The 25618-nt window shown below is 38.0% G+C and overlaps 5 protein-coding genes across 14 annotated transcripts in view; 2 read left to right on the top strand and 3 right to left on the bottom strand.

Moving 5' to 3' along the window:
• The window catches only part of LOC109540808 (angiotensin-converting enzyme), a 68077-nt gene that overhangs the window by 2850 nt on the left and 39609 nt on the right, over positions 1-25618 (top strand). Inside the window, exons 1-10 of one of the 5 annotated variants that reach the window (XM_048670550.1) lie at positions 16612-17053; positions 22583-22744; positions 23150-23390; positions 23775-23966; positions 24058-24155; positions 24214-24383; positions 24441-24565; positions 24631-24874; positions 24929-25027; positions 25181-25469. In XM_048670550.1, the coding sequence (XP_048526507.1) occupies positions 16679-17053; positions 22583-22744; positions 23150-23390; positions 23775-23966; positions 24058-24155; positions 24214-24383; positions 24441-24565; positions 24631-24874; positions 24929-25027; positions 25181-25205 (1731 nt within the window). In that variant the 5' untranslated portion in view covers positions 16612-16678 and the 3' untranslated portion in view covers positions 25206-25469. Of the gene's footprint in view, positions 1-14631; positions 14848-16611; positions 17054-21976; positions 22004-22582; positions 22745-23149; positions 23391-23774; positions 23967-24057; positions 24156-24213; positions 24384-24440; positions 24566-24630; positions 24875-24928; positions 25028-25180; positions 25470-25618 lie in introns of those variants that run through there. The other 4 variants (XM_048670549.1, XM_048670545.1, XM_048670547.1 and 1 more) reach the window with 4 other exon arrangements.
• Positions 4196-11489, bottom strand: LOC109540812 (germinal-center associated nuclear protein). Of its 6 annotated transcripts, XM_019909300.2 has the most exons (11): positions 11261-11482; positions 9047-9208; positions 8832-8993; positions 8573-8782; positions 8375-8512; positions 7235-7424; positions 5170-7052; positions 5034-5114; positions 4909-4983; positions 4600-4855; positions 4196-4548 (listed from the first exon to the last, which is right to left on the bottom strand). In XM_019909300.2, exons 1-7 carry the CDS (start codon positions 11320-11322, stop codon positions 6972-6974), a joined length of 1005 nt encoding a protein of 334 aa, XP_019764859.1. In that variant the 5' UTR covers positions 11323-11482; the 3' UTR covers positions 4196-4548; positions 4600-4855; positions 4909-4983; positions 5034-5114; positions 5170-6971. The 6 variants fall into 6 exon arrangements, with proteins under 6 accessions (XP_019764859.1, XP_019764858.2, XP_048526512.1 ...); XM_019909299.2 differs by having other exon boundaries at positions 5170-7424; positions 11261-11489; XM_048670555.1 differs by having other exon boundaries at positions 4909-4976; positions 5170-7424.
• Positions 11752-12489, bottom strand: LOC109540817 (acyl-coenzyme A thioesterase 13). The gene is made up of 3 exons (XM_019909308.2): positions 12311-12489; positions 12056-12237; positions 11752-11999 (listed from the first exon to the last, which is right to left on the bottom strand). Exons 1-3 carry the CDS (start codon positions 12380-12382, stop codon positions 11834-11836), a joined length of 420 nt encoding a protein of 139 aa, XP_019764867.2. The 5' UTR covers positions 12383-12489; the 3' UTR covers positions 11752-11833.
• Positions 12622-13518, bottom strand: LOC109540816. Its single transcript, XM_019909307.2, has 3 exons — positions 13367-13518; positions 13094-13306; positions 12622-13038 (listed from the first exon to the last, which is right to left on the bottom strand). Exons 1-3 carry the CDS (start codon positions 13419-13421, stop codon positions 12794-12796), a joined length of 513 nt encoding a protein of 170 aa, XP_019764866.2. The 5' UTR covers positions 13422-13518; the 3' UTR covers positions 12622-12793.
• On the top strand, positions 14801-15614 carry LOC125505838 (NADH dehydrogenase [ubiquinone] 1 alpha subcomplex assembly factor 2). The gene is made up of 2 exons (XM_048670557.1): positions 14801-15263; positions 15359-15614. The coding sequence occupies exons 1-2, from the start codon at positions 15026-15028 to the stop codon at positions 15541-15543; spliced, it is 423 nt and encodes a 140-aa protein (XP_048526514.1). The 5' UTR covers positions 14801-15025; the 3' UTR covers positions 15544-15614.

The following is a 25618-nucleotide window of genomic DNA, read 5'->3' as shown; positions in this document are numbered from 1 at the left end:
ACTAGCCAGTTTCCAGAACAAACAAGCCAGTTTCCAGAACAAGGTCGACTCAACGATTTCTTTCGCCGCCAAAGTGGCGCAAAAACCTTCGCCCAAACCCCCAGCCCCCCAAAAGCCCCCCGTGTGCAGCAAGCCCCAGCTTCTTCTCCGGGCCACCAAAGCGCCAACCTCAACCCGGCGCTCATCCAGCTGCTCCTTATGCCTGAATGCGAAATTCAGGCAAAAATCAATCGCATAGCGGCAATGATTAATAGCTGCCCCGCTCTACAAGCACTGGCATGCCCTTAAAGCCCGCGGGAGTTCACATCGTGTCCTGGAACGCCAACTCTCTCTTTTCCAAAAGGTTTGAATTTGAAGGCTACCTCCGGGAAAACGATGTGGACATCGCGCTCCTCCAGGAAACTTTCTTGCAACCCCAAACGAACCAGAAACGACCGCCCCAACAACAAAGGCGGGGGCACCGCCATCGTAATTAAAAGTTCCCTGGCACACTCTCAAACGCCACCAAGCACGAACACCGTCATTGAGCCATTATCCGCAATATGAAAAACTCCCAAATACGAATAATCTCCGCTTACAAGCCCCCCCGAGTTCACACTTCTCAGCAAGACTACGACAGCCTTCTCGACAACAGCCTGCCAACTCTTCTCGCAGGCGACTTAAATTCAAAACACGTCTCTTGGGGTTGCCGCAAAAACAACGCCGAGGGACATAAATTGCTCAAATACTCACAAAACTTAAACTTCGGAATTTTTGCGCCCTCTGAACCCAGCCAGTTCGACCACAGGACCCCCAACATACTGGACATCGCACTTGCCAAAGACATCTCCCACACGATTACCTTAACCAACTCCGACTCGCTCAGCTCAGATCACAATCCCATCATCATCAACATAAACGAACAATACGCCTGCAACCCTCTTGCCCCAATCCCCCACATTGACTGGGACGCCCTCTCATACTACCTTGGAGAGGCTCAAATTCAGGACCACTCCGCATAATGCTAACGACCTAAACTTAGTGAGGATGTACATCCTCACTAAAACCCTAACAAAAACCATCACCGCCGCCGTCTCTAAAGCCACAACCGTAAAAACTAACAAAAACCAAAATCCCTTCAGCCTCCCACCCGAAATCAAAACACTAATCAAATCCCGTAACAAGCTCAAACGTAGAGCCAAACAATTTGCAGACTCCGAACTAAACAAACAAGCTAATAAAATTTCCAAACAAATCAAAATCCAAATTAACTCCCTGAAACACGAAAAGTGGTCCGAATTCTTGGAAAACATACCAACTGGCCTCGCTGACGCCTGGAAAGTCTCCAAGGCCTTGAGAGGAACAACAAAAACTTTCTTTCCCCCCATACATGGCGAGAGGGCACTGGTTTATACGGACGAGGAAAAAGCAGAAGCTTTTGCCGACTCCCTAGAACGCCAATTCTCGCCCAACATGTCTCAGACGGACGACCTTGATTTCGAGGAGGAGGTTGAAAACATCCTCCAAGAAATCAGGCACAGACAAACTCCCCCAAACTCCCCGGCCATACCCCCAGTAACGCTCCCCGAACTCAAAGCCCAAATCACCGCCCCCAAAACCCGCAAAAGTCCCGGTCCCGACCAAATTTCCAACAAAACCTTCAAACTCCTCCCAGAAAACCTCCTTAACCAACTCCTCACCCTAATCAATGCCTCCTTCACCCTCAGAACATTCCCAACCCTATGGAAAACCGCCTCTATCATCCCAATCCCCAAACCCTCCAAAAACAAGACCTTTCCGCAAAATTGGAGGCCGATCAACCTCTAATCCTCAAAAACATGATTCCGTACTGCAAGCGGCCAGGCTAATTCAAGATCTTGAATTAGCCTGGCCGTTTACAGTACGCGATCGTGGCATCGATGCCACGATCGCTGCCCAGGACAAGGGCCCTACTGGAGTCATTTGCCTGGACATCCAAAAAGCGTTCGACAAAGTATGGCACGAGGGGTTAATCTGGAAACTCCTCCACCTACACAAACTCCCCTTAACCTTCGTCCAKTATGTGGCAAGYTTTCTCCAAAAGAGAAAGTTTTTCATATCACTGAAMGRCACCAAATCCTCYATTCGRTCCATCRAGGCCGGGGTYCCCYAAGGGGCCCCGCTCTCCCCAATCCTTTATAACMTTTTCACGGCYGACGMCCCCAAAAMCCCGCACACTAAACTAGCCCTATTCGCCGACRACACTGGCATCTACTACTCAAACCGAAACYTCAACTACATCGTTCTCACCCTCCAAARACCTCTCTCCTCTCACCTCGACGCCTTCCAGGACTRGGCCGAAACCTGGAAAATYCAAATAAACCCAGACAAAACCCAAACCTTACTCATAACCAACAAACGAATTACTTACAAGACCCCCAGACTTACACTAAACGGCTCCCCCCTCGACTACGCCAAAACCATTAAGTACCTTGGGATAACAATAGACCCCAGACTAAATTTCAACGCCCACATCGTCACTGCCCTCAAAAAAGCCCACCGAACCACAGCCTGTTTGTACCCCCTTCTAAACCAAAAAAGCACCCTCTCCCATAAAAACAAAATTCTGATTTACAAACAGGTCATCAGATCCCAACGTTTTTTTTACGTTTTTTACGTTGCCCCCATCCTTAACCAAACCTCCAAATCCGCCATTACCAAACTCCAAAGATTCCAAAACAAAATCCTCCGGCGAATGACGAGACCCCCTGGTATGTCCGCAACTCCCAGATTCATGCAAACCTCGAAATGGAAACCATTGAGGACTTCATTTCGAGGCTTCACGACAAGTTCAAAGCCCGCGTCCTATCACATCTAAACCCCCTAATCAAATCCACCTTCGCCCAAAAAATCCCAAGACACAACTACCCTACACCAACAAGCCTCATGGCAAACCCCCCTTGGTACCACCCACCGTAGCTGAACTGACCAACAAACCCCCAACAACAAACGCTTGACTTTCAAAAGCCCCCCAACTCGCCCCCCGCGCAAATCGCTTCCTGGAGCCATAAAAACCTAGAAAAACTTCCCCCCTCTAGTTTCAAAAGCCACAAAACCGCCCAAAAGAACCACCACTAACACAACACACCTCCGCTGAAAAGCAAACCCCCCCAACACCCTCACCCAGGTATCCTCAAGGTACCAGCACAAAAGACGCAAGGCCTTAAATGGCTAAGTCTATAAAACATCCACGCACAGAAAAGAATTGCGCAGCCTTTGGGTAAAAACAGGGGACTTTGCTGGTACTCTGCATCGCCCTTCTGACCCATTTATTGACCGTTTTATTCGACCGATTTATTCAGTGGTTTCAATCAGACGAATACGCTTTCCTACGGCCTGCTGTTGGAAAATGAAAATAATGTAAATGTCCGTGATAGACTCCAGGCAAACTATAGGATTTTATATGGCTCTGGATAATTGGGCCGATGATATATATATACCTTCGGGCCAATTATCAGTGGATATCTTTTGCAAGCAGGGTTTTCCTATGTGGCTGGTTTGGCAGCCTTTTTAACCCTGTTGAATATCATATTCTACTGCTGTATGTAGACTCAAGGCAAGATTGCCAATGTGCCACTAAATCCTATGAAAAACTTGAAGAAACTTTGAAGGATTATCTGGAAGAACTGCATGCCTCCATTTTGGGAACCCACTGGGATGTTTTGGTGCAGAAATATCTTATTTCTTGTGGCCTGCTGATTTTTTTCTCAAAGCTCCGGTATCTTTTGCTATGAAACTATGATATTGACTCGATCACTTTGGGCTACACTGAAGCCTATGTGAATGGCTTAGAGCTTGCCTGCATGTGCTATATTTCTAAGCCTCTCACTCAGGCTATTCGAATTTACCCTTCAACTTTCGTTAGTGAAATATTGCTGTTTCTGCTAACCGTGTTTTCCGCCCTTGCTTGCTACGCGCCAAATAACAAAGTCTTCATGCTGCTGCTGATTCCGTTGGTGGTGCTCAGAAGTACTATTCAGAGCACGTGGAGAGAATCGCTGGGTGGAGTAGCGGCCGGCCCAACTGCTCCGTTGGTGTTTGGAATATTAGCCAACGAAACCGCATTGACTCATTTAGTTGTGGTGCTTTCCACTTGCATCCCATTGATGATGTGCTGGGTAACCATCAGAATGTGCTCGAAAACCCAGAACGAATTGGGTTCAGAACAAACAGTCAATGACAACAGTTGCTTGTACTTTTATTAAAATTACTCCTCACATTAATATGGAAAATATTTTGCTAAATAGCCTGGCCATCAGCACATAGACTGGCATGAAGATCAAGGCCACTATCATGAAGATTATGAACACGACGATGGTTAATTCGCCGAAGAGAATGGCGCCCTTGATGGCCCGATCTTTGTTGTCTTCTGTTTCTACAATATCAATCGCTTTATCCAAAAGAAAGCGAATGAAGTAGATCAATCCGTCCACTAGAGGCATCAAGTTCCATAGCATTACCAGTATGGTGATGGCCGCAGTATATGCTTGAGTGCAGAACGAAGTGACCAATGTGAGGAATGTGATTTCTCTGAAATGTATTCAGTGGCAGTTTGGAAGTGATGGGATTGGTTGGACGTACTCATTCCTGGGCACGCTACTTGATTCCTGATAATCCACTACGGGTTCCCTGATCATATGCAACGTGTATAATAAACCAGACTGCATAAATCTCATTGCATTTTCCGCTTTGGTTCCTGGTTGAGCTATTCTGCTTTGAACCGATTGATTTTGGGTGGACAATTGATCTCTTCTGGAAGGTTGATTGGAAAAACTGCCGTAATTCTTTGCCGCAGTGTTTGTAGCACTTAAGCCAACCGCTTGGTCGTTTACGTCAACTAAAAACTCCGCAAATATGAGTTTTTTGGGGGGTTTGGAGCTGTGTTTATACTTGAAGCAAAAGCTGCAGTATTGTAGTCTGGTGGCAGGGATGTTTTTTGGAGGATCTGACCTTTATTGCTGCAACCTAAAAATTGATATGTAAGCTCTACAACTTATCCGGTTGCAATCAGACACCTGTAAAATGCTGGGTGACTAACTGCGGGTTTTCACGTCTTCGGGCTTTTTTCCCCTGATAGTGTTTCAGAGCTGCACAGTCTAAAAAGTCCCCAGAAATAAGCGCCCGTATTATCCAAAAAGACACAGAAATTACCAGTGGGTTCCATTGCGTGCACCCAGCGGCCCGTTTAGAATCCATTCCAGTGTTTTGTGCTCATAAGAAACTGCTCAGAACTCAATTTTTTAACAAAAAATGTGACAGAAGAATCTGACGCTACCAGATTATTAAAATGCATTTATCATAACGGCAGGTAGAAAATATACAAGGTGTATTTTATTGGTTTTCGGGAGCCTTAATCGATTTTATGTTCACGATGTTAAATGAAACTTTATTTTTCACTGTTTGCTCAATTCAAGCGAGAAGATGCTCAAGAATATCTGTAAAATCACTTGGAGAATATAAATCTACTCAATTAATGAGAAAATTTGGTGATTTTTTGGCAAATTTCTATACAATTTTAATGTAAAATTTAAGATGACCATGATTTTAGTTGAATTTCATGAGCATTTGTTCACTTTTTCCTCACTTCAATCAAATAATTATTGGAAAAATGTCTTTAACGGCAATGGAAAGACGCAACTGTCTTTATAAATTAGAGAAATTTATGGTTTTGATGAGTTTTTGATAAATGCTTGTAAATTTTTCAAAAATCTGACATTTTGCTGCAAATTTGCTCATTTTGAACATTTCAACCCCGGAATTTGAATGTCTTTAGCAGCACTAGAAATAGACAAGTTTATTCTATAGGGAAAGTGTGTGTTTTATCGAGTTTTTGCGATTTTTGGCGCAATTTTTCTATAGTTTTGTTAATACTTTTTAATGTTTGTTTAGTTCAGTTACGTTTAAGAAATACCCAAAAAGTGTCTAATATCACTTGGAGCATAAATCAACTCGATAAATAAGAAAAATTGGAGATTTCTATGGCTTTTTGCTAAATTTCTAAACAACTTGTCATATTTGAGGAATTTAATGTCAGACGAAATTCTACTGCACGCTTACGAACTAATCTGACATTTTGTTGCCTAATTGGTCTCAAAACTCCGCTTGACTAGTCAATGAAGTATGTCGCAGCTCAACTCACGGGGTCAGTTTAATGGTGTTCGTTGACGTGAAGCAGTACACATTTCGCTCCTCATAAAATCGTAAAAATCGAAGTTTTTTGCCCATTTGGTGCCCAAAATTTAACAATTTTTGATAAAGTAAGTTCGTCTGAATCGTTTCGTGCAAAGTTCTCGACCGGTAAAGTGCTTTTAAAGAAAAAATTCGACTTTAAAAATTTTATGAATTTTTGACGTTTACTGTCAATGCGGATCAGTTGTCAAGTCAAACAAGTGAGAAAAACTATATCACCGATCATAAACAAAGTGATTGCGACACGAATCGGGAACTTCGGGACAATTTTTGGAAAATCTGACAAAATTGGCGAGTGTTTAATTTAGTATGCCGAGATCCCATTTTCTATATTTGTAAATAGGAATTTTTTTTGTAAATTTTCACATTTTTCAGTACTTTCTGATCGAGCGCCTTGAGCAGGGTTTCTCCAAACTTTTTTGATAATAGAACACTTTGCGAACTAATAAATTTTAACGGAACACTTGGTTTATTTTTGAGTTGATTTCTACTGAGCTTTATTTGAACACCTAAAGAAAAAAATGGTCTCCAACATTTTTTATGAGCAAAAAAACACACTTCAAATCGAAACTTTATTTTTAACACCTTAAAAAGGGTCGCAGGGCGTATGAAGTAATGGGTATGTCAAATGTCAAGTAAATGTGTTCGCGGAACACAGTTTGGGAAACTCTGACCCTGAGAGTTTTTAAGGTAAAAATGCAAATAGTTGTAAAAAATTAATTTAATACTTCAAAATTAACATTAATAGTACAGGTACTTTACAGTTATTGTTCGTTTAACACAAGAACAGCCACATTGGTGGCGGCAATTGATTTATCTATAAAATCCAGATAATTAGCCGGAACCTGAAAAGGAACTATTGTTGAACAGCGATTCATTCGCTTTGTCGTACATTCAATTATTTATATTGTGAAAAAGTTTCACGATTTTCTTGTGTAGGAGTTTCAGCTCTGTGTAATACAGCAGATATTTCCAGATTTATATTGTTTGTGCTTGTTTTGCTCAAATCGTCCATATAAATACTTACAGCCATTTTAGATCGATTAAAATCGCTCTTCAGGAATTGCACTTGGGCTTCTTTACACTTCAGTTCATAATACACAAGGTCGTCTCTAATATCTTCTATTTTATTGTAAAGTAATATTTTCCGAAGGAGTTCCAATGGGAACCACAATTGCTTGCTGCTGTACGCCACTGACATTACCAGCAAAGCTCTTCTAATGGGAGGTAGAAATCGTTTGAGCATTTAATTTACGCTGCTAAATCAATTAAAAATCAAACAACACATCAATAGTTATCTGGATTTTAAATACTTATGCCCGCAACTTTGAGGGTTTTCTAATTTATCTATACAGGGAGTCCCGTAATCACATGATCAAAAGGGTTCTGCGATATTCTTTGGAACAAAAGAAGACGATATGACCTAACTTTTATTAACAAAAAATGTCTGGGCCATATGCTATTGATGGTAAAAGGTCTTCAAAAAATAATATTTTTTGAAATATCAGGAGAATGGTATTATGTATTTTGGTGAAACTCGCTGTAAATTTGTGTAAGACTCATGTTTTGATGAAACAATCGAGTTCAGCCGTTTTGGACAAGTGGTAAATTTATGAGTCGTACAAAACTACTAGAACTTTTTATTTGGTGGACGGAATCAACTCTATTTCTTTGGTTGATGCACTAATCATGTTAATCATCATTAACAATTTTGTGTTATTTGTAAAATCTTGTAGCATTCATAGTTCTTGCGCAAAAAAATGTCTAATATAGACATTATTCTCCCGATATTTGAGAAAAGATAATTTTTTGAAGAACTGACCATCAATAGCAGAGGAGCCAGACATTTGTTAGACATTGACAGACTTAACAAGGTCAGATCGTCTTCTTTTGATGCAAAGAATATCGCAGTATCCTTTTGATCATGTCTTACAGGACACCCTGTATTTTCTCAGTAATTACATGCTGGTGTGGTATGGAAATGGATGACCATTGGAAAAAATGCTATATTTTCTTAAATTTTTTAGATGTTGTAGAGCAATATTGCCTGTAGATGTGTAAAAAAAATGTGTACAAAATCTGTATTTGGCCGTAAGTTTATAGTTTGTTTTTATTTGAAAATTAAACCTTTATGTTTGAGCCAGTATATCAAGACAACATTGCGTACCTTCGTATCTCAGGAAGTTGTAGAGCAATCACACATTGCAACAAGAGTGAGAACTGTGGAATCAAACGGCAGACCTTAACGAAATTGTTTCCAAAATAATTCCTTGAAAGTAGTATGGCCAGTTTAACGTCTTCGGTCCTACAAAAATTAAAAACTAGCTTGAAAATGCCTGTTCAGATACCGCAAATGTCCACCTACTTTTGCGATTTTGGCAATTTAAGGGCTCTAGTAACAGCAACTGCACTGTTGAGATTCATCACCACATATAACGCTTCAAAGTGGGGTCGATTTTTCGCATATAAATTATCATTGCATTCATCAAACATGCAAAGCAGTCTTTTTAAACACTCTTGCAAATGAACGTTGTTCATGTGAGGGTCGAAGTTTTTTATAGGTTCATTCAACAATCTGGAATTGTGGGTGTTTTAACAAACTCAGCGCATAATAAAGTACTTACCGATATGCAGCATATGCATAGAAACTAACGATTTTCTGGAAAATGTAAATTGATTCTTTTGCCGAGAGATTTTGGATCACCATATCCTGTCTCACTGAGCGCAATCTATCCATAACAAAATCATAAGTGACATGCCATGGAACCTCGTCATTCTTTATTACTCTAAAAAATTAATTTCGCTATGAAGTAGCTCTAGGGGCCTTGTTCGATCTTACTCAGTCAATAAATAATTCACGGTTTTCAGCAACGTTTCAGGCGGTCGCAGACTTTTTGCATCAAGCAGGTTTTTACCAGCTGCTGATCTGGAGAATGACTTTATCATTTTGGTTTTATCGGGTGGTTTTTCCAAAGGATGAATTAATCCTTCTTTTCTTCTCCTAGAATTATATGTATGTATTGATTTAAATTATAGAATTGCAAAGAAGCCCAACTCAGACTGTGAAGGCTTTCACTGTCGGTCAAAGTATAGGTTGAAAAGTTTTCCGAACTTGCTAAAACTTAATAATTAGCTGTCTGGATCTCTTTTATCCACAATACCGCTCTGATTTATAAGGTCTTTCAAATTTTTCAAATCACTTTTAAAGTCGATTTTTTCAAATCGCATTTAAACTATCTGAATCGATTTTAGATGCAAAAGGTTTCCTAACAAATATTTGTCTTCCTGTTTACTCTTCAGCATAGAGAAAGTAGCATAATATTATTTTATTATACGGGGTGCCCTGTAAGCATATGATCAAAGGGGTACCTCGATATTCTTTGGATCAAAAGAAGATGATCTGACCTTGTTAAGTATGTCAATGTCTAAAATTGTTAAGTGGCAAGAAAACAGACATATTTTTTGTATTGGCAAATATGAGCCCAATTCACTTGCAATCAAGAAATGTTGACTAATACATTTGCGTAATACACCAGAATAGCTCCTCTTGTATTCTACCTATACAGTGTCCCGTGAGCACATGATCAAAATGATACTGCGATATTCTCTGCATCAAAAGAAGACGATCTAAAGTAACTATTATTAACAAAAAATGTCTGGCTCCCCTACTATTGATGGTCAAAATTCTTCAAAACATTTATCTTTTTTGAAATATCAGGAGAATGGTACAATGTGTTTTGGTGAAACTGGCTGTGAATTTCTTCTTATGTAAGATTCACGTTTTGATGAAACAATGGAGTTCAGCCGTTTTGGACAAGTCGTGAATCCTTGAGTGTCGTGGTACAAAAACTGCCAGAATTTTTTACTTGGTGGATGGAATCAACTCAGTTTTATTTTTGTTGACGCACTGCGATCAAAAGGCGATCTGACCAAACTTTTATTAACAAAAAATGTGTCAAATGGTCAAAGAGGTTCCTCCTCTGCTATTGATGGTCAAAGTTTTTTAAAAAGTTATCTTTTTTGAAATATCGGGAGAATGGTAAAATGTATTTTGGTGAAACTCGCTGTGAATTTTTTCTTATGTAAGACTCATATTTTGATGAGACAATCGAGTTCATCCGTTTTGGGCAAGTGGTGAATTCTTGAGTGTCGTGGTAGAAAAACGACCAGAACTTTTTAGTTGGAGGATGAAATCAATTCATTTTTTTAGGTTGATGCACTAATCATTTATTCACAATTTGGTGCTCTTTGTAAAATCTTATAGAATTCATAGTTTTTGAGCAAAAAAATATGTCTATTTTCTTGCCACTTACCAATGTCAGACATTGACAGACTTAACAAGGTCAGATCGTCTTCTTTTGATGCAAAGAATATCGCAGTATCCCTTTGATCATGTGCTTACGGGACACCCTGAATTATATAATTATATACAGGGTGTTTCGTAATTTATTTTTGGATATATGTATTTCTTTAATAGACCATATTCCGAAAAGTCTCCGATCTACAGCGTGTTAAAGTCTTACTTTAAAAAATTATATTTTTTAATATTGCTGAAACCCCTTGGAATATTTTAATTAAATTTTATAGACTTAGGCACTTAACAGCAATACATGTTTTGTGAAAAAACTTTTTTCGAAACATGCGCATCTGTATTCGTCGAGCTTCGGTCTGTTTTTGATAAAAAAACAGCATCTTAAAAACTTCAACTGATACATCCTGTATATGTTAACAATTTGGAATTGTAATCCCTTTCGGATGCTTTTTGTCTAACACTTTCCGATACCGATTTTTAACGAGTTTCCATCATTTTGATTCAAATCACTGCATCTTGAATGGAGTTTTGCTAAAATTTTTCAACAACCAATCAACAAGAGGACGTTTGTACGATTGATGCCTTCGATGTGGTCTTCTTACAAAGCATACAGCTATCTGGTTGGACTTACAGACGGAGGACAAATTACCGCTAGTTGGGCATGAGTGAGAGGCTTATTTATTGCTCTATTTTCGTCTACTGATACAGTTTTTCGTTGCGAACCTGGTTCTGATTACTTACATAACTCTTTCAGCCGATGAGCACATTTCCATGCAAGTTCCTCTGACAAAACTCGAGTTCATTACTTTAGAGGCTCTATTAACTACTGTCTTGACACTGAGCGCTGATAATTGGGTTATAAAATGCAAATTTCACCTTTTTTCAGGGGTTGTTAATTAATAAACAAGACAAGTAAACCATAGATAAAGGCAGGTAAACAACAACACTGTTATTTAACCTCATATTTTCGTCTTCTCTTTGTTGAGTTTTTAAATTTCTGCTGATGTATGGGGCACGGATTTTTGAGGTGGAAACACTTTTGAATCATTTGATTAATTTTGATTTTGCTTTAAAAAAAACAGGTTTTTTGATAGGGATTCTTCACTGAGTTTAGAAGATGTTTCCAATTAAAATTTAACTTTGCGCTGGCTATTTGAAAGAGTTTACTCGAAAAGGGGTTTATGCATTCTTCGAGTTTATCTATAGGATGTTTGGTTGAAAATAAATTCGAATTCGCTTCAGCACATTTCTATATTTTAAAAAAAATTAGTGTAAATATATACAAATCAATGCTACTAATATAAACTGTTGAAGTCATTCTTTGGGCGCCAGAAGGAATTTCGTATGCGATCCCTTCACTAACAGAGCCCCCGTATTCTTATCTTTAATGAGCACTTCAAGGAAGGCGAGACTCTTGCCCATTTTCACCGTATTGCCGAAAATCTCGATTTGATCTCCCAGTTTAGCGCCCTTAATGTATCTGAAATCAGTTTTCATAGCAAACGGAGTTTTGAATTAAAGTTCGGAAAACTGTACTCGGTATTGATGTGTACAGAAACGTGCGGTAACGAAGTCTTGCTGACTAGAGCGTAGCTGGAAATGCAATCCACTAAAGTGGCTGACAGCCCTCCATGTAGGCCTCCCATAATATTGGTATGTTCTTCCTCTAAGGTCAGCTCCGCTGTGCACTTGCCATTGGCTAACGCCGTAACATTCACCTAGAGAAAACCTTACTTCAGAAAGCATGTTAAGGGTTACTTTCCTTTGTAACATATTCCAGTAAATACTCGCCTTATTTAGAACGCCATCAAAATATTTGGCTGTGCGAAACATTTTGTTGATATCCGCTGCTGTAATCGGCATTTTTTTTGATTTATAGGCAGGGACAAGTCTTGTTGTCTACTTGTCTTTGTAATAGAGAGAGGCTCAAGAGGTTAGGATTTGACCTGGAATGACTCGAATTTCTTATGTAATTGTTGCGATGTGAGGTTTCTAAAATTCGGACAAACATTGCATCTGTATTGCTTAAATCCTGCACAATTAGATTGCAAGACTGCTTAACTTCGCTAGGAATAGGAAACATTTGGAATTGATTCATTTTCTTTAGAATGGTATTCTTTATTTTCCTTAGTAAACTGGATAAATCTTCACATCAAACTTATACAACGGTGGTGCTCAAACGGCTCACAACTCTCTAGTGCATGGTGAATGTAAAACAAAAAAGGTTTCCAGCCCAAACGTTAGCATCAAATTTTCTCGCGGTGAACAGTGTCTCTACGGCGATAAATCTTGAACCAAAGTCCCTGCTTTGTACTTCGGATAGAGTTCATCAAATCGCCTGTTTAGGAACTGGACTTTATTCAAAAGCCCTGACACTGTGTCCTCCATGTAGGATTGTCTTCTCCACTCCAATTGGGGTAGGAGCAGTTCAGCTTGAGCTACTCTGGACTCTAAAAACTTCACCCTGTTGCACACGGAGTCCACATAGGCGTCCTGCAGCAGGCTGTTGCTGTTGTTTCCTTGAATTGTTTTAAAATGCACATGGGAGCCAAGGGAGGTTTTGTTTGAATTTACCAAAGCAGGAGATTGCAGCCACATCAACGATAAAATAGGGCTCCTCGTTTTCTACGAGGAATGAAATGGGAATCAGGCAATTTTTGGGATTTCGCAGTTTCAACACCTGCTTGTCTGGATAGGCTTCGCACATCTTAAACAGCTCCGCTTTGATTGCCTTATAGTCCATGCTGGGATATACAATTAGGTCTTTTTCTGTAGTTTCGGGATTATCTATTAAATTAGGCAAGGGTGAAGAAGCAGGCTAATTTTTGCTCATTGGTCACGGTGTACCTGAGAGATCATACCGCCGGATTTTCAAGGGAATCGTTCTTTTGGAAAATTCCATTTTGCACTGTGTTTATGTTGGTTTATGTATGTTTTCGTCAGTCAGCTGATTGTCAAAATGTCACCTTTTCACAACCTCACTAACTCAGCTGACATTCCGGCGGGGGGTGTAAACAGTTTCGGCTTCCAGTGGCGTATCCTTATGCGGGCATTTACTCTTGCGTCTACAGAACGGTCTTACACAATTTATCCAGGTGTGGTACAAAGTCAGTTAATAACTTGTGTTCGTGGAGGTGTCTGAGATTAGCTGAGCTCTTCTGCTACCTATGCATTCTCACTAATGTTTGAAAAATGATCATATTTAATGAATAATTATTGATCTAAACTTTTAAAACCATATATTTTGAGTTTCGGACAAAAGATAAATTGAAATGTCTGAGAATAAGCAGTTTTAAGCTAACAGCTGATCATGTTAATAACCGATTGCCTACTACACATTGATTGAAGCGGCCGAGTGTCACTTGAATAGTCTTCAGGCCACAGAAAACAAACTTCTGCGGATGGCCATAGATGCGCCCTGGTTTGTTAGAAACTCCCAAATCTACAGGGACCTGGAGTGGGAGCCACTAAGAGAGCTTCTCACAAGGAAAGCGGCTGAAGACTTCGAGAAAGCTGGAAGGCACTCCAACGAAGAGCTACGAAATCTAGTAAATACACACCTGAAGAACTGGGACCCAGGGAAAAAAGGCCCAGACACCAACTAGCCCAATAGGGCAACAGGTAGCAAACGGCGTAATCTGTGGTAGCAATTAGCATGCACATAGAAGTAAGGTGTAAATTAATAAGATGCCCATGCTAGCAAGCAGCTAGCATGGAGAGAATGCGATGCTATGGCATACGGATGCCGGAGCTGACAAATTCTTAGAGAGGACTACAAGTTTTAAAGGATAACTACCGAAAACTCGTAGTACCAAAAAGGGGTTTTTTTAGTTGGTAAGAATCCAACACTACCTAGGGTTCGGAACACTGGGTGTCTTCGCAAAGATTTTTATTCCTAAAGCCGCCGGGCAAACAAAAAAAAAATACACATTGATAAATTGTGTAAAATCGTTCCGTAGACGCAAGTGAGTTTGCAGGCTAAAACTAATAAAAAGTAAGGAAATCAAGCGAAGTTAATCCAAATATTGACAAAAGTTTTCTTTTTGCAAAAGTAATTTCTTTTGTTTTGGAAAGTGGTAAATTTCAAACAAAGAAAAGTGGTGAAAAACGGCATCTGCTCGAAAAATCTATAGGAAAAATGTTGTTTGTATGAGGTTTCTTATAAGGTGACCATAGTTTCACATTCTGGAGTGGGAAGTTTAAATTAATAACACGGTGTAGGCTACGCCACTGGTAACCGTTCGACAAACTTGACCACTTTGACGTTGCTCTTGACGACATAGCATAACCTCATTTTGAAGTGTCAAATTGACAATAACAAAGCAATGGTAAATATGTTATTTTTGATATTTGGAACTTTGTATTTGAAATAGTTGAATGCTTCATTTACCTAATCAATAAAAAATTTGAAAGCACTAGGTGTAAACAATCAGTAAATATATAGACTTAGATATTAGACTATAGAAAATAAATTATATAGACTATAGAAAAATCTTGACGGATCAAATGGCTCAAGTGCCTTCTCGTAGTATTTGGAAAAAAATCATTACCAATTTCGTGAACTCGCTTAAACCAAGACAGTTCAAAGGCGACTACATAGGATCTGATTTGTTCGGGAATAAATATTTCGAAATCCCCGTGAATTCTTCTAGTTCGAGGTCGAGGCCTAGCCGATGGTTTGAGCCTCCAATCAAAGATGATTTTCAGAATGAATTGTCTGCTGAATGGGAGTCCTGGCTGAGAGGTACGTAGGAAAATTGAATCTAATTACATAATAAATACATAAAATAACCTAGTACCTAGTACTGGCAGACAATTCATACTGTTTTGTATATTAAGGTAGAAGAAAGTTGCCGCCAACAGACGAAGAGGTGGCCAAGAACTATGCAATCATGCAATTGAAGAAGAAAAATGCCATTGAGGTGGACGCTAAAGGAGGAAAACCGTCAGTTATGGAAGCGGGCTTAGAAAGTTTTCCACAGCGTTCAGGGTTCGAGCGAGTTCCTGGAGCCAAGTTCAAATAGATCATAATAAAAAAAACGTAGTCAATATGCTGTAAAAATTGTAAATAAATAGTAGCCACAGGCGTCCTAAATATGGCGGTTTAAATCGTTTTTCCTTTCCAAAAAATGCTTGATGCGGTTCAAGTCTGGATTTCTCAATAATATGTGCCGACCTGCGGTTTTCATAGGATTTCAGGGGCATGCTTTAAGTTTTTGGACATTTCAGGCCAAGATTTGCCTCAAAAATCTATCTGAAGAAAGACATTTTCATCAGTTCTGACCTATAGTTGCCTCAAAAATGTCTTTAACGGTTCTAGAAAAACGCAACTTTTGATATAAATGAGACTTTATTTGCAACATTTTCAACAATCTGGTATTTTTCCACGGTTTCAGTTGGATTTCAACTTTTTGCAAATTTAATTTGATCAGGTTTTCCTGAAAGTATTTTTTAAATATTTTTATAATTTGAAAATCGCACATTTCAGAAAGTTGATATACGAGCTTGGGACTAAAATAACAGAACTGCGAGAAATTAAAAAAGGGCGATTGAAATGTAAATTTTCTGGTAACTCTGCCAAATTTTCAGCCGCTCTTACAAAGCCTTGAACCATTGAACCCATCGAGTTTATTAAAAAAGTTGATTAAAACGTGAGTATTTCGGGCTTTTACGCTATCGTGGAAGAGACCAGCATCAGTTCAGTGAAAAATTGGACAGTTTCAAGCAATGACTACGATTCCTATTTATTTTTTATAATTCACTAAAAGCCATTTGCAGACATATTTTGCAAATTTCCTATTATCCCTCTAAATTAATTCACATACATAATTCTTCGGTTTCGACCCAATACCTATGCAACTGTTGATTAGGCAAAAATTGCGCCTTTGAACTGATAGTGCGAAGAAATGGCACAAGGCAGATAAGCACTATTGCGAAGAAAATGCATGAATGGTATACAAAATAATTTCAAACGGTACACAAGTTTTTCATTCTGCAATTCAACTGCTGTTTAAACCCATATAGGCGCCGCTTCCCCCACCTGGAAGGTACGTACCATAGGGTTCTCACGTGCGTAAATGGTACCCATCATATACAATAGATTTAGTTTCCTCGCGATTTCAAACAAAACGCAATTGCCGCTCCAAGTTTCAAGAAACAATGTGTGACATCAGTAATGCGCGAAAAAGCTTTGTGTGGGTTATTTGGGTAGTTCTAGTAGCGCAAAGCCGGGCTTCGCCTCAACTGGACTTGCCCCAATATGAGCCAAACTCAGCAAACTACCCTCAAAATCCCAGTTTTATTCCGAATCCGAATTATTCCCCATATAACGGGGTGTATGCCACGCAAGGGACGATTCCTCAACAAACACCTGAAGCTGATCGCGGGTATAAAGACATTGGCAAGGCTTATAGAGGCGATGTCCGGAGCTTGCTTCAAGCTTTAGAGCTTCAAGCATCGCAGCAATGCACTAATAATGTAGCTGCCCAATGGAATTTTGAGACGAATGTGAATCAAGCCACACAACTGGAGGCTGTAAGTTTTTGAACTTTGTTGCGTAATCACATGTCCTAAGAGGAAGAACCCAAAGGAATTAATAAGCTGATAGATAATTAACTTAATAAGATTCCCAGTAATGGACCAGGGCCGTTCCCACACATACAATTCCTAATCACTTTCATTGTTATCACTGTATCGTGAAGTTGACCCTCTTTGCCGATTTGTTTCACATTTGCACTATTTTATTAGGAAGTGCCCAACTAACAATCGCGAATAACAGTGTGAGAATGTTAGAGATCATTTTCAATAAGAAAGCGAAAAGACTTTCTGTTCATTGTTCTGCATAATAATGCTTATATATGTACATACATAGTTTATTCACTTGTTTAATTGCATACATTTCTGTTTGGAGGCTTCAATAATTAGGCATTAATTTGCTTGCCAAAGCTTTATCCTTTGAACTTTACTGAAGTTTTCCAGCAGCTTTGATTTTTTTCTTCATCGGCAGCTTCTCCTAAAAATTCCCCACAGTTGATCCAGAAATGGAATCGCTTTGTTCGAGTTTTTAATCCCTTAGCTATCTGGTTGCTGTCGATAGAGCCTTCATAGTCACCGGCAAACTCTCCATCATGGAACCATTTGAAGGCTGGAAAGGTTCCATTAGAGAACCTGTTGCAAATTTTATCAGTCTCCCCAGTACAGTCCACTTGCCGCAATTTTATGGGCGGTTTGAGTCTGATTAGGACTTTAGCTACCCGAGTATAATCAGTTAGCAATTGCTTGCTTCGTTTACACCAAGAGGCGTAGATCATTACCAGAGTGTGCGGATTTCTGGGTAATATTCTGTAGAAGTTGTCGTCGGTTAGTTCGATAGAAGCAGTTGCCATTAGGGCAGAACTAAGGAAAATTATTGAAAGCAGCATTTCGACAATGACTTTGTCATTTAATATTTTTCACTCTCAGGTCTCAGAATCAGCAGGTTGCATTATTTTTAAGTCTCCATCCATTATAGTCTGTTGAGTTGAAATTGGTGGGCTTTTTTAAGACACTGTATAAAAGATCTTTAATTCCATCCATCGTATGAGCATCGATGTCGCAAAAACGACACTAGAAAGACGGAATTTTTGGTGTAAATAAGGTTTTCGTGACTTTTTACGAATGTTTTCGAAGTTTTCAGTAATATGAGATTTTTCCGTGTTTTTGTTATAGCACATTTCAACCTAAAAGATGCCTGAAAAATGCTTTTAACAGCACCTGGAAGACTAGCAACGAATTTTTGTAAATTTGTCAATAAGGGGCGGTTTCCGACGATTTTAGTTGGATTTAATTGGCGTTTTTACAAAATGGCAATAAATTTTTATTTTATCGAGGACTAAACAGTTTCGTTTCCAAAATCTTGCCAAAAACATTCGAAAAACCTATAAATTTTAAGTATTTTTCGGCAGATCGAATTTCATTGTCTCTATTTCGTTTTCGAGTTACACATGTTTGAAAAATGGTGGCAAAATTTGTTTTATTGATTCCCAAACAGTTTCATCTACAAAAAGTTACCAAAAGCAAACAAATAAGGTGTACATTTTTACTATTATCTACCAGATAGAATTTAATTTATCTACTTTCGTTTTGAGTTACACATGTTTGAAAAATGGCGGCAAAATTTGATTTTATTGAATCCCCAACAGTTTCGTCTACAAAAATTTACCAAAAACAAACAAATAAGGTGTAATTTTTTACTATTATCTACCAGATAGAATTTAGTTTCTTTTATTTCGTTTTGAGTTTTTTACAAGTTACACATTTTAGAAAAACAGTGGCAAAATTTGATGTTATCGAGGACCAAATAGTTTCGAGTTCAAAAATTTAACAAAAACGTACGAAAAGTGTACAAATCTTGACTAATTTCGGACAAATAGGATTTTATTTCTTATTTCGTTATGAATTACACGTTTTTAGAAAATAGCTACAAAATTGATTTTATTCGGCGCCCACAGTCTTGTGTTACAAAATTTGTCAAAAACAAGCAAAAAAATTATAAATTTGGCTATTTTCGAGCAAATAGGATTTCATTGCCTCTATTTCGTTTTTTTCCATATTTCTGAAAATTTGCGACAAAAATAAATTTTATTGAGCACCCAACAGTCTCGTGATTTGCCAAAAATCGCCATTGAAAAATTCGCCAAAAACAGATAAACATCGATTTTATTAAGCACCCACGGTCTTGTGTTTAAAAATTTAGCATAAACAATAAAAAAATGTATTCATTTTTTGATTTGAAACAGTCAGGTGTTCAACAATTTGTCTAGGGGTTCAAAAATGTAGCACAAACAAACGGTTTTCCTTAAAAGTTACAGATTTTTGAAAAATGGCGACTAAAATTGTTTGTTTTCAAGCAGATAAGATAAGATAAGATAAGATTCCTGCATTTCGTTTTAAGTTACAGATTTTTGAAAAATGGTGATTAAATTTGATTTTGTCGGGAACTAAACAGTCTGGTGTTCAAAAGTTTGCCAAAAACATAAAAAAGTATAAATTTTGACTATTTTCAATTAGATAGAATTTAATTTCTTCTATTTGGTTTTGAGTTACACATTTTGGAAAAATGGCGGCAAAAATGGGTATTATGGTTAGAAAAGTGTATACATTTCGGAGCAGATAGAATTTCATTTCGTTCTATTTCAACTTAAATGATAATTTTTAACTGTTTGTGAGAAGATTTGCTACGTAAACAACCTCACTTTTAACTTTCGGGTTTAAACTTTAGTATTATTCAAATAATTTTCATTGGTTTTCTAAAATCATCGTTTCGAATCATTCTTGTCTTCTTCTTTTTGCTTGCTTCTGGTGTATAAAATTAAAAATTCAAATTCTTAAACAATAATGCTTTTCGGAATGGTTGGAAGAAGGATTCGGAATGAAAACAGGCAAAATGGAAAGGAAACAAATGCATACTTTAGTTTTAGTTGCTGGAGAGCTTTAATTATTTATCAGTTAAATATTTACAGATTTTGTTGAAAATTGAGAGATTTCCAGAAATAAACCTTAAACAGGTTAAAACTGTACTGTTTCATCCCGCTTCGAACTGGAAAATCATCCACAAATAAACCGAAGAGTTTTTAGTATTTTTTATGTTGCTGATAACTCCATATGATAGCACTAGAAAGAACTCTCCATAAATGAGGAAGACTTATGGTTTTCTCGAGTTTTTCCGGAATTTTTGTAATCGGTGCTCTCGATTTTTTGTAATCTTTGTAAATTTGTAAAATATTCTTATTCCATTCTAATCGATCAAGCTCTTGCAGTTGTTCCACTGAATCTTCTACGTTTTATATTATTAAATGTATCCTGATCAAAACATTCTTCAGTTCTTCAACATCATAATAAAAGTCCAAAAGTAATTGTTTCTAATGGAAAACTGCGGCATTTCCCATGTTTTCCGAGCGTTTCGTAACATTATGCTAAACCGCTACTATTTGCAGGTTCTTGTAAATGTGCTGGTTAAGTGATGAAACCTTTGAATGTAGGTTAAAGTAGTGATAAATCGTATCACAATGACCGTGCATGTTGACTACACCTGCTTCGTTTAATAGACATGAAGGTATCAATGGACAACATGACACACGTAGTAACGGATTAGGTTGTGGTTGAAATTGTTTCGATACGTTTCTATAACAATAGAAACGACCATCTTCAGATTAGGCCTGGGTAACACTGTGTTGAATTGCGCCATTGAGTTGTTGCCGCTCTCTGAGTTAACGAGTTATATATAACTAAGTTAATGAGTTATAATTGATTTGTTAAATCTTTACGAAACCCGAGAATGAAATTTTCGCATCCAAAAAAGGGTTATTAACATTTTTTATGAGTAAAGTTTTACTATTTTGTTCAGACAACTAAAAAAAAGTCATCTAGATTTTCCTAGCAACAGAACTGAGTCCAAAGAAAATAGACGAGTTTTCTTGTAAAATCGATCTCTCAATTTTTTTTCGCATAGAAGGATCAGTTTGCCAGTATTTTACAGTAAAACGTAAGGAAAAACCCGGATTTTCTATTTAGAGACACTGTTGTTTAGAAATATTGAGCTAAAACTCCAGTTTTAATAGTTTTCCAAATAAATGATTATAAGCTTTCGCTTTTTTAGTTCGGGGAAATATTTTTGGAAAAAGGCCTAGAAATAATTCGAAGCTGCAAAAAGTTTTCCAAATATTTTTGCAAAGCGGTTAAGGAGGCGAGTGTTCCAATAAAATGTATTTTATAATTTTTTACAGAAAATACTCGAAGATGGTCAGCATTTTAAGTAAAACTGAAAAATAATGTGATTTTTGCGAAGAAAGAATTTATTAATGGATACTTTACTAACTTACTTAGTAATTGCGTTGCATTATATCTTAACTAGCTTAAAATAATCAAAAAATGTCTGTAATAATTAATTTGGCTTAGTTTGGTTGGTTTTAAGTTAAAAGTGTGAATTTTGAGCATTAATTTGATTCAGTTTTTCTAGAATCTGGGCTGGTACTTAATATCAATTCCAGGCGGAAAATTTAAATAATGCGCAGTGACTCAATGTTGTGTTGTTTACCATGCAACCACTCCTAATATCATAGTTCCTATATATTATTGTTGCAGATGATACATCTAATTATACACGGTCAGCATTGTTTCACTCATTACAAATCAGCACCTGATTCACTTTACGAAAATCAGATCATTTTTAATAGCTGTTGCAAATCGTGTTTTCGATCATTTGCATTTGAATAATCGCATTGATTCATACATCATTTTGATCAATTAAGTATTTTTTAATAACGTTGGGATTTTATTCATCTGAACAGTTGGCCAGAAGCTACGGCTTTCGCAAGAGCTACGGCTCTTTGTATGTGAACTATTTCAATGAAATAGCTTCTATTAGCGTTTGCTTAGTCAAGCTAGGCGGTGGCAAAGCATGATTTTCTATAAAAATAGTCGCTATTCTAAAAGATGGCCTTTAAGGTAATGTACCATAAACACCCGATAATTATATTATAAAACCCAGCCTTGAAGGAACGTCTGCGGTTTATTAATGAGAACTATGCATTTAGTTGTCGAGATATAATTTCTAAATTGCATTTGAACAATTATCCTTCAACTGCATTCATATGCATTGCTAATGACAATAATTTTCCTTAATTAGATCGCTCTAATAGCTTTGGAATTTGATATTCTGCGACCATCTTCAGGAAATGTCCTCATGTCCAAAAGTCCCAAACGAATCACCAACCTGATGGTTGTTTGTTCAAACCGAATTCCTTACAATTAACAACAATTTGTGGAAACAATGGCCGGATTCAGCCGAATCTTTAAGAAAAAATCTCAAGTTTATATAATACACATATATGTTATTGTAAATGATGGTTTCGGTTTTCGGTACCTTGACCATACGCTTTTATGTGAGAACATTATTATTGTATTCATCCGCCCGTTTAAACTTGACATTATTAGTTGAACTGTATGTACTTGAACTGTTGCTTGCTCAATAAGTTTGTTTTATGAATAGTTTAGAGGATTATTTATTTTATTTTTTGGTTTTAGTTGCAGGCACAACAAACCTACTCAGAGTTTCAACATGCGGTTTGGGAGTTGCTCAATCATGCAGGCAATCTCGACAATATTCCGGATTCCAGGACTTTTAGGCAGATCCGATATTATTCGGTGATTGGTCCAGCGGCTTTAACTCCTGACCAATTGGATCGGGTATGTCTAAGAATGTTATCCAGGTTAGAAGCAGCTGATTTTCAACTGCAATTTTTAACATCAGAACTTTTGAGTTTGAAGGTGCGCGACGTTTTGCTAAATTTCAATATATTCAATTATGTGTTCATTTTCTGCTCAGAAATGAAGAAAACAGATAATCCAGATCACACAATTAACCCAGTGCTGATGATCATCAAGATGTTACCATTGCGTAAAAATGCAAATAAATTCCGCGAATGCAAAAAGGCGAGGTGCTTTACTCGATTATACAACAGAAAACAATAATTAATCGATTAATCAGTCGCATGAATGAAATAAGGTGCAATCTGACATAATGCGCATTAAATATTAATCACTCACAATTACTCGCTCTGCTGTAGGCGTTATATTTATGCTCTTTTATAGTACAACCGGCTCATCAATGACATGCTGGCTATCTACAACACAGCGTCGGTATGCAGCTTTAATGATCACTTCCATTGCGGGCTCAAGTTGCAACCCGATTTGAACAAAATTATGGCAAAAAGCCGGAATTGGGACGAGCTGCAACATGTTTGGACCGAGTGGAGGCGACAGACTGGACAGAAGATGAAAGATCTTTATGAGCAGATGGTGCGTTTGTCGAATGAGGCTGCTAATTTGAATAGTAAGTGGCATCGGTAGATTTTTCGTAATCATAACTAGGCCTGAGTAACACTGTGTTGAGTTTTTGCCGCTATCTGAGTTAATGAGTTTTTACTCATTGGTTAGTGGGTTATAACTCATGGCCGATGAGGGAATTTTAATATCTAACAGAAAAAGCGATCAACATATTGCTTTTGCGCATATGATTGCTTTTTGGTCTAAAACGGGAAAATCCGGAAATTTTGAAGAAACTTGAAAAAAATTCAGAGCCATGAGGGTAACGAATTTCCAAATATTGATTATATGCTTTTGCTTTCTCTGGTCGTTTTTTGAGGAAATCTAAATTTTGTCGAAAAAAACAAAGCTAAATGATCGCTTTTAGTAAAAACTGTGTTTTTTTCTGTAGATTTTACCACCACTGCAGACTATTGGTCATTTCCCTTCGAGTCTCCGGCTTTAGAGTTGGATCTGGAGGACGCTTGGACGGAAATTAAACCTCTATATGAGTTATTGCACGCCTATGTGCGGAGGAGATTGAGGGAATACTATGGACCGGAGCGCATTAGCAGACAAGCGCCCTTACCGAGCCATATTTTAGGTATTTAGTGTACTGTCTTTATATTAGGTTTAGGTCAAATGGCAAATAAAATACTCAGCTACTGCTGTAACAAAATTTCGTTTAATTTCAGGAAACATGTGGGGCCAGAGTTGGAGTAACATATTCGATATAACCCAGCCCTATCCAGGTCAGAATTTCCTAGACGTTTCCCCTGAAATGCTCAAACAAGTAAGAGCATAAGCTGATGCTTCGACGCATGAAACTAATGTTTGCCTAAATATCTCAGGGTTACACTCCAATCGACGTTTTCCGGCTGGCTGAGGACTTCTTCGTGTCGCTTAACTTGAGCGCCATGCCTTTGGATTTTTGGCAGGGCTCCATCTTCGAAGAACCGCGCGATCGGGTGGTTCTTTGCACTCCTTCAGCTTGGGACTTTTGCAATAGGAGGGATTTTCGGTGAGTTGCGTTCACTTGATGTCGATTAGTTTGAGCCTAACCCCGCGTTATTTGCAGTATTAAAATGTGCGCCAATGTGAACATGAAAGACTTGATTACTGCCCACCACGAAATGGCTCATATTCACTACTTCATGGCCTACAAGAACCAGCCCAAGGTGTTTAGGGACGGCGCGAATCCAGGTAATAACCGGGTTTAACTTACGTTGATTTGGACTGCTTTACACGGAATGTTTTTCTCATTGAAGCTTTCCATGAAGCCATTGGAGAAGCGATAGGATTGTCTGTGGGCACACCCAAACACCTTCAAGCTCTTGGTTTGGTCCCGGTATCGGTGGAAGATACAGCAGTTGATATCAACTACCTCTATCAGATGGCTTTGGATAAAATCGCTTTTCTTCCCTTCGCGTTTGTGATGGATAAGTGGCGCTACGATGTGTTCAACAGCAAAGTGGGAAAAGAGGAGTACAACTGCCACTGGCACATTTTGAGGTGAGTTCCTAGCGCTGCGTTCGAGTTCCCCGGCTTATTGTCGTAATTTTTTAGGGAGCAATACCAGGGAATTAAGCCACCGGTTTTGAGGTCGGAGATCAACTTCGATCCGGGATCCAAGTACCACATTCCAGCAAATATTCCATATCTCAGGTAACTATTTAGGCATACACACATTATTATGATTCTCTTCGCTATATAATCGGAAAATTGAAGAAATGACGCCGATTCTGAATCACCCTGTATAGTTTGATTTAAATATTACAAAGCTTTTTTATTTGTCAATCGATTTTAATATTTTTTCAGAGTGTGGATTTCGTCAAAAGTTTGAATCGATTTGCCAGTAAACAGGGTGAAACCAAGAGTTGTTTTATTACCTAATCTTCTAACACACTGTGAAAGAAAATAAAAGCGCCACAATAATGAAACAACTCTTAGTTGCTGTATAATGACAAACTACTTCAAACTTTGAAGAAGTTTAATTTCGGATAAGGATCAGATGAAAATGCCCACGATAGCTTGAAAAAAAGATTAAAGCGATTAAAAACTATGAAAGCTAAGTAAGATCTAAATGGAATAAAATTTTTCGAGCTCAGTCTTTGTTGCTTTGACTACGAGACGAGGGAGGTTTGAAATTGGCGTGTTTCTTTTTAAGGAGTGATTCGAACTCGAGAAAAATAATCATAAAGTATTCAGTGCCGCACTGTTATTCTCTCAGGCTCAGTTACATTTATTTGAAATTCG

Source organism: Dendroctonus ponderosae, unplaced genomic scaffold (assembly GCF_020466585.1).
Source record: "Dendroctonus ponderosae isolate FM_Combo_2020 unplaced genomic scaffold, Dpon_F_20191213v2 Dpon_F_20191213_1, whole genome shotgun sequence".
In the NCBI taxonomy this organism is placed as follows: domain Eukaryota; kingdom Metazoa; phylum Arthropoda; class Insecta; order Coleoptera; family Curculionidae; genus Dendroctonus; species Dendroctonus ponderosae.
This window is presented reverse-complemented; position numbering and strand designations above follow the sequence as displayed.